Genomic DNA, 8768 nt, shown 5'->3' with positions numbered 1-8768 from the left:
AACTGGTAAACCGAGTGTGCTAGTGTGGCTGGGACTCGGGTTCGAATCTAGTCCGTAGTTGTTCCTACATTCAGTGTACATATATCTGTTTCCATTGTCTCAATGCTGTTCTCCGGATACTTGAGTTACTGGTATACTGGGGGGTGTCTGTAAAATGTCAGTAAAAGGCAAATTCTTAAGCTGTGCCATTATTTATAAAGATTACTTTATTGTATTTGAAGCATACAGCAATGATGCTATTAGCACACTTCAAGTTTACTTGGAATGCCATTGCAATGTGTTTTAAAAGCACTAAAAGTTTGTTATCAGTATAATATTAATGTATGTTCAACACTCTTACAGTGCAATTGAGTTGTAATTGTAATGTCACCAAATACATTTGAAAATTAAGCTGAGTGAATTGTGCATTTCAAATCTTAAATACAAGAGTATATTTAAAGTATACATAAGTGTAAGTATTCCATAAGTATAACATAAGTATTCCACTTTAACACAAACAAGCATATTTAATACAACTTTAGTTGAACTTCAGCACTGCCTTTGGACAACTAAAATGCATTTATTACAAAATTAGTTGTTCCAATTTAACAGACTTTAAATATACCAATTTATAGTGGGCCACAAATACATTTATACTGAAGTACATACGAATAAATTGTGCTTAAGTATACTATTTTTTCACTAGGGAAATAATTTCTTCCAGTAGAGCTTTAAAACCCAAGTACTGTAAATCGGCTTTGGATATTTCAGACTGTCTTATAAAGCCTCTCAGTCAGTACCCTCTACTTGTTTACTGTCCCATTAAAGGATTATAAGTACATATGGGTAACAAACTGTAATCAATGCTCTCAGCTACGGCAGTGGAAAATCTCTCTGGTTGACCGTGTGACGTCAGTCATCAGTAGCTCTTCTCAGAGCTCACACCTAACATATCACCTCTCAACAGCTTATGTGAAATCCAGCCCACTCCCCTCTTCCCACTCATGGAGCTCAAACACTTGAGGGGTTAGCTTGTAACCATAACCATGGAAAACAACCTTGGATTGTAGACTCTTGTTTAAAAATGGTTGATTTGAAGAATAAATTTAGATGATGTAAAAAAAGTTAATGACAATTAATAGACTCTTGACTTGTTAACTAATTAGAATGGTTCATTCATTGGAATGTACTTTTTAGTTGCCTAGTGATTCTGTTGAACCAGTGTTACACTGTATTCTCATACATTTAACATAGGACTTGTATTTCTGTCATCACCCTTCTTGTTCATCTTCAGAACACATCTTTCATAATTATTGTCAATCCATTTACAGTCTATGTAATCAACATTTTCAAGCTTCAAAAAGTACATTTTAAAATGAATCGAGAAGTTAAACCAAGTCTTCTGACGAAACAATCACTTTAAATGATGAACAGATTCAACTTAGGCTTTCATTCACACATAAACATTGTATGTGCGTAACTTGCGAGAATCAATGAGGTTTGTTATTGTGTGTCATTTTTGTTCCAAAGATGTGAACAAAAGTCTTATTAGAATTTTCTTTATGGGTGAAGTATCCTATTAACTGCTGATTATATCAGTTACCTGTAGTAGATTGTGCCCCAGTAAACAACCATGACCAATATAGTTTCATTTATCAAATTAGAACTCTTACTCCTAGACTTGAATTGCAGTTTATGTAGGGCTTGGAATTTTTTGTAATTATCGTTATTTTCCCCAGAATACTGGAACCAGATGATTTACATGCATTCTTTTGTTGATTTGGGTGGGACAATGTACCAAAATACTGCCTTCTTTACAGAAGAATGACTCTCGACATTGGCAGAAACAGCCAAATCACTATGCGGCATAATCTTCTTATGCAGACAAGTGCAGTGGTCTCTCATTGGCTTGAGAGGTTGGAGGGGGCAGCTGTCCCACTGCCCATGGAGTCTTGATTAAATATGGAAACTTACTGCAGATACTGTGTCCTTGCCGTGTCAGATATCAGTGGTGGTCCTCCAGGGTGTTTTCCAGCTTCTCAAGTGACATAAGGGTTTCTGCGCTTGTACTGAGACTTTGACCTTGAGACTTTTAGCATTCTAACATCTAAATTTGTGAAAAGTATGGGGAATTCATATTATTTTACTCACCCTCATGTCATTCCAAACCCGTATGACTTTCTTCTGTGGAACACAAAAGTAGACATTTTGAAGAATGTTTTGGTGCAATGAAAGTTAATCCCATTGGTTTTAACTCTTTGGACCAAAATTCATTTTTGGCTGAACTATCAGGTTATAGCCAGATACTTTGGACCAAAACATTCTTCAAATGATCTACTTTTGTGTTCCACAGTAGAAAGAAAGTCATACAGGTTTGGAGCGACATGAGTAAAATAATTTTAAAGGTACAATAAGAATTGTGTAATAAAATATCAACAATCACTTGCACAGTGTGATATATTTCCTGCAGTTGTGTACTTACAATGTCCCAAGACTTTAAATAATGGCTCGTCCCTGTTCACTTGTCGCCTGTCAATGACGTAATATCCGCGTTATCCATGGTTTCCGCTTGTACTGCCATAGTAACCATGGCAACAGACTTGGACAACTGCGTAATGTTTAGCGGCACGCTCGCGCTGTTGTTTCGTTCAAAAAATTATGGACCATGGCAAGCAGACTTTGGGACAAAAGGAGAAATAAGAGGATCAATATCAGTGTGGCGTTTTCGAGATGCAGAGAGCTGTGACAAACTTCGACTTGACAGAGACGCGCAAATGTAGAGGTGAGCAAATGTACATAAAACTAATCAATGTTATATAGCTCAACATGGTGAAATGTTAGAATATGATCAGTATGTTATTCTAATGTTGATCTAGCTTACTGCTAGTCTCATACAGACAAACTAACACATAGAATAACATTATAAAACTTTCAACAGACTCAAATGCAGTTAAGTGTGATAGTGTAGACCAAGTGATACCTCACAAGTTTAATTCGTCAAATAAACTGACCTGTGTGAGTATTAATTCAGCACTTGCGGGTAGTTCGGTAGAATGAAATGTCCTCATTCCTTTATATCCGCGGTACTCGTGTGGTGTTGATATCTGTCTCTCATTAGCAATCGCATCCTGCTTCATACCACGGTCATGTTAAAAACATCAAAGTATTCACTCATCCATAAACATTATTAGATCAATGGGAATGACGAGAAGTTCCATAATTCCGCTTATGCGTCATCAACCTACGCCTTTGTTATTGTAAGAGGTTAGCGACCCCTAGCGGCGAACAAAATTACATATTGTAGCTTTAATTTAAAGTATCGGTACCTTGTCAAACTTGGTTAAAACTAAATGTAATGTGTCCTATGTAAATCTCTTGGTCACACAAGAGAGTTACACTGAAGAATTAAATTAAATAAATGTCAGATTTGTTGTTGTTTGACATTTGACAGATGGTTCTAAATTAAAAAAAAATTATTTAGGGCAAGGACTGTCACCCTTTCACAAATTGTTACGCTGTAAAATATGTTTAAAAAAATTATGATTTTAAAGAGTAAAAAAAAAACAGCTTTTCCCCTTGGAATTGAGTAGGAATGCAAGTATTCAGTTTGAAAAGTACTCAAGTAAATTCCTCAAAACAATACTTAAGTGTAGTAGTGAAGATACCTGTTTTTGGTCCCATATGACATGCCATCTAGCTAAAGATACATTTCTTCCAGTCTCTCAGATGATTTCTTCCAGTCAGAGGACCTAGCTATCGCACTTATTTCCAAGATGAGCTAATTTTGTTATTATATGTGTTAATTGAAAGGTTCACAGTCTCTCAGTGCCAAAGCATCTAAATTGGCTCATAATTATGCAGCACCAGTGTCCTTCTTAAGTTAAATTTGAACTTTAAGGAGAGATGTGGTGGTGTGAGGGTAGAGCGGGGAAACCTTTTCTGACTAGGCGAACCACAAGCCAAGTTCACATGCTAAAAATAAAGCTGGATCAGGCAAGGCAGTATTAGCAGAGACTGGCACTCACATAGAGAACACAGTCAAGCTCAGTTTTGGAACGGATTGAGACTTAGTCGCAAGGACAGCACTAGTCTTGCCAGTCAAGCGTACTGTCCCTGGGCAAGCACAAGGACAGAATCTCTTGCTTTGTGAGATTTCCAGCAAATCAGCGAGGACCTTTGCTCAACTTTTAGTACTGTCTCTGCTGATGACAGTGACAACTTTGGGTATTTCTGCAGCCAAACATTGTGTCCAGAAGAGCTTTCACAGACCAATATTGATGCGGAGAAGCTCCACCAATCTGGATCGCTTTGTCCTTCGCCAGACTCGAATTGCACTGCATCCCAAATCTCGAAATGTAACCTGGAAATGGCGCCTTAACTCTACTTTTGAACAAAGACTGTTGTTATTATTCTGCCATACGTGCTCTTGAGGCGAGGACTATACTACATATATTGCAAGCCAAATATTGCAAGTTCATCTTTGCAATAGTGCTGGTCGTTTTGAGAATTGTACATTTAACTGTTTCACAGTATTTGATTTGGTCAAAGCACAAGGAGGCCACAATGCGTGAGCTACTTCCTATCCCAGTAAAGGAGAGGAAGGAGAGGGAGCGAATAAACAGCATTCCTGCCCCAATTCCTGCTCCAACATTCCCTATTACCTACTCTATCCAAACCTCTAAGAAGTTTCCCTTTTTCCACTTCAAAAAATGCAGATACGAGGCGGAGAATGCCTTCTTCTCCAACCTGAAGCTGGTGGACTTCAACATCATCGACACCTTGGGAGTTGGAGGATTTGGAAGAGTTGAGCTGGTAGGATGGTCCACCTTATATATGTGTGCATTTTATGTTTGATGTTTTCATGTAAATAAAAAAGGTTTTAAAAAAGCCTCTATAAAAAAGCACTACAAGGTGACTGCAGCAAGAAAACAGTGAATGCATATGGTTTAGTTGCTTTAAGGTATTCTGCTTATGGTATGCAACACCCCAAAAACAAAAAAATATGTTAACTGATAATACAAATACAATTTACTAATCTACATTGCAGGAAATATGAGCAGCTCTCAAAAGATCTGCGGTGCTAAAGGACAGATCAGGTCTGGGAATGCTCTAACTCTATTCAGGGTAACTTTCCACAACAGAGCTAATAGGGTAGACATCTGAATTACTGCCACACAAAGTTCAAGAAGACTAGTTTATTAGATAGATAGATAGATAGATAGATAGATAGATAGATAGATAGATAGATAGATAGATAGATAGATAGATAGATAGATAGATAGATAGATAGATAGATAGACAGATAGATAGACAGATAGATAGACAGATAGATAGACCGATAGATCGATCATAAAAATCATTAATGCGTGATGTTTTCTGCATGACCATTAATTTTAGGGGGAAGAAAAAGACGGAAACTTTGACATAGAGAGGAGGGAAGAAATCCGCATTGCGGATCAGACTCTGTTGTAAAGGAAAGCCCAGTGGTCCTGGAAGAGGATTCCCCTTTCCACTCGCCTATTTCTGGCAATGCGGCAACATAGTAAAAACAAGTGGCCTTTCGCCAGGGAGTTATATATGCTTGTAGTGCTATCCGTTTGCTAGATAGCTACAGGATCGAATGAACATGCAAATGCCTTCATGAAGACGCAATGTGAAGAATTCCTTCTCTCAGTCAGTCCCTTGAAGACCCTTTACACATTAATAGACCATGATTCAAGTGCTATATTAACACTACCACTTGGCTGTATGACTTGTTTCCATAGGCAATATTCTTCTTATTATTTTTTGTGCTAATTTTGTGTGTGTGTGCCTTTGGTGTCCACAGGTACAGCTCAAGAGTGAAGAGACCAAAACATTTGCAATGAAGATTCTGAAAAAGCGCCACATCGTGGATACGCGGCAACAGGAGCACATCCGCTCTGAGAAACAGATCATGCAGGAGGCTCATTCAGACTTCATTGTAAGGTAGGTGCTAAAACCTCCTGAGAGCATCATTGAAGGTCATATCCTAAAAATATCAAGGCAAAAATAAAAATTGATTGACAAAATTCTGTGGTTGTGTTCCCTCAGGTTGTACAGAACTTTCAAAGACAGCAAATACCTGTACATGTTGATGGAAGCCTGTCTAGGAGGAGAGCTTTGGACCATTCTTAGAGACAGGTAGCCAAATTGTTTTTGTGATGGTGGCGGGTGCTAATCACTCTAAATAATAGAAACCCAGTAAAACATCAGTTTTTTTTTCCTCTATTCATAGAGGATCATTTGAAGACTCAACTACACGGTTTTATACAGCCTGTGTGGTCGAAGCATTTGCTTACCTGCATTCCAAGGGAATAATCTACCGAGATTTAAAGCCAGAAAATCTCATTCTGGATCATAGAGGATATGCTAAGCTTGTGAGTATACATTTTAAGATCATTTTTAATGAGATGACACATTGTGAGGCTGGTGAATTTTAAAGACTGCTCTTAGTGTCAAGTGGTATCAGGGGGAGGGACTTCTCTTTCTAGAGAGCATCTGATTGGACAACAATTTGTATACGCCTCTGAGTGCAATAATTTTGGTCCATTTACCCAAAATGAGAAATATTTTTGAATGTGCATATCTTTTTCTTATCAACTTTTTAGTACACTAGGAAATTCAAAGCTACACTAAAAAGGGTGGGTTGTTTCAACCCATGTTTGGGTCAAATATGGACAAATCCAACCGTTGTGTTTAAAACAGTTGAGTTTGTTTATATTTGACCCAAACATGAGTTGAAACAACCCAGCATTTTTTTTTTAGAGTTTAACAGACATGTACTAAAAGCTGTAATTTGTATGTCCATTCGTCTCTTGTAGGTGGACTTTGGCTTTGCTAAAAAGATTGGATTTGGGAAAAAAACATGGACTTTCTGTGGAACGCCGGAGTATGTAGCCCCAGAGATCATTCTTAATAAAGGCCATGACATCTCAGCAGACTACTGGTCATTGGGAATTCTTATGTATGAACTCTTGACTGGAAGGTAAATCATGTTTCCTATTACTGTGTTTCAATCAAGTTAAGCTAAAATGTTTTCCATTTGTGTAAGTTTACTCATTCTAATTTTGTAAAAATCCGATGTGTATTTGTTGTTCAGCCCACCATTCTCAGGACCAGATCCAATGAAGACATATAATATAATTTTAAGAGGAATCGACATGATAGAATTTCCAAAGAAGATCACCAAAAATGCAGGCAATCTAATTAAAAAACTATGCAGGTGGGTACATTTGAAAACCCTTTAGGTTCAATCTGTGCTGATTTATTGACAGTTATTGACATATCAATACTCTATTTCAGTTGAGTTTTAAATTAACTTTAAATGTTCTGCTGTTCCAAAGCTGTTAACTTCTATCACACATGTATACCTCACGGTTAAAACAAATCCTTAGTTTGAAATATAGTGTATCTGGGTTTGGCAAAGGCCATTTTTGACAAAATCAGATCCATAAATGAATCTCTTTTTTTCCTCCAAATATTGTTTCCCCCAGGGACAATCCGTCTGAGAGGCTAGGAAACTTGAAAAATGGAGTCAAAGATATCCAAAAACACAAGTGAGTGTCCCTATTATTTGGGAATTTGAAAATTGTGGTTTTCAGGTCTAGAAAAGTACTGAAACTTTTATAAAATCATTAAAGTCAATGAATTAATATGTATTGTATACAAACTATATATTTTGTCTTATGCTGTGCATGGGGTCAACATTTTTTGACATTTAAATCTAAATCTATTCTATTAAATTTAAATCTTTAAATTCCTAAGAATGATATGTGTCATTCAACTGGAACACCACACTACACAGGATCTTTATTCTATTTTTTCCATCATAGATGGTTTGAAGGCTTTAACTGGGAAGGCCTGCGCAAAGGAACTCTCGTACCTCCAATTATTCCTGATGTGAGTATTCCACATCCACATCTCCATAGGGTGGAGCAAAATCCAAATAAAAAACTCATTCATAAGTGTAAATTTGACACAAGATGGAAGATAGCAAGATGAATTAAGAAAACTGCAATTAAAATAGATTCAACAGTCACCCAAAACCTTTGTGACAAAACATAATTACGTCGTTAATTTTGGTATAGTAAATACTGTGAGAAGAATTAACACAGATTTAAATTTTGCCATGAAATAGCTAAAAATCCTCCAGATTTGCTTTACTTGTTTGCAGGGCTGCACAATTTGGCCAAAAATATACTGTAATAATGATGCTAATAATTATTATAATTATTATTTAATTATTAATACAAATTAAGAATAATATTACTATTGTAATATTTCACTGTGAAAAAAGTATAAATAATATATAATATAATACTAATTTTATTGTATAGTGCAACTGTAAAATTACTACAAAAATTGATTAGTTGATACAATACTTTTATGATATTTCAGACACTGAATAATGCATAAACAATGCAGGCACACATTATTATTAAGCTTTTTTATAGCTGTGTTTATGATATTCACATTACTGCTCAATATTTGTGCATCTAACATCCCATTTCCTCACTCACGTTCCTATTAGGTTGCAAGCCCGACTGACACCAGTAACTTTGATAGCTTTCCTGAGGACAACGAGGACCCTCCCCCAGATGACAATTCCGGCTGGGACACTGATTTCTAAAACTGAAACTCGTAACATGCCCCGCCCTGGAGCGTCCCGTGCAATTCATCAGCCTGAGGGTGCGATCGAAGAGGAGATTGGAAGACGCCTTGCCCAGCTCTGTGACACCAAGTTGCCTTCGCCCATGCTTCTGTCCTGC

The 8768-nt window shown here is 36.9% G+C and overlaps 1 protein-coding gene across 1 annotated transcript; it reads left to right on the top strand.

Annotated features, from left to right (window-relative positions):
- The first annotated feature begins 3998 nt into the window (after positions 1-3998).
- Positions 3999-8768, top strand: prkg1 (protein kinase cGMP-dependent 1). Its single transcript, XM_084135705.1, has 9 exons — positions 3999-4791; positions 5807-5946; positions 6052-6141; positions 6236-6377; positions 6822-6985; positions 7100-7222; positions 7494-7556; positions 7833-7899; positions 8531-8768. The coding sequence occupies exons 1-9, from the start codon at positions 4543-4545 to the stop codon at positions 8627-8629; spliced, it is 1137 nt and encodes a 378-aa protein (XP_083991831.1). The 5' UTR covers positions 3999-4542; the 3' UTR covers positions 8630-8768.

The sequence above is a fragment of the Abramis brama genome, assembly GCF_963993115.1.
Source record: "Abramis brama genome assembly, chromosome: 14".
NCBI lineage: Eukaryota > Metazoa > Chordata > Actinopteri > Cypriniformes > Leuciscidae > Abramis > Abramis brama.
This window is presented reverse-complemented; position numbering and strand designations above follow the sequence as displayed.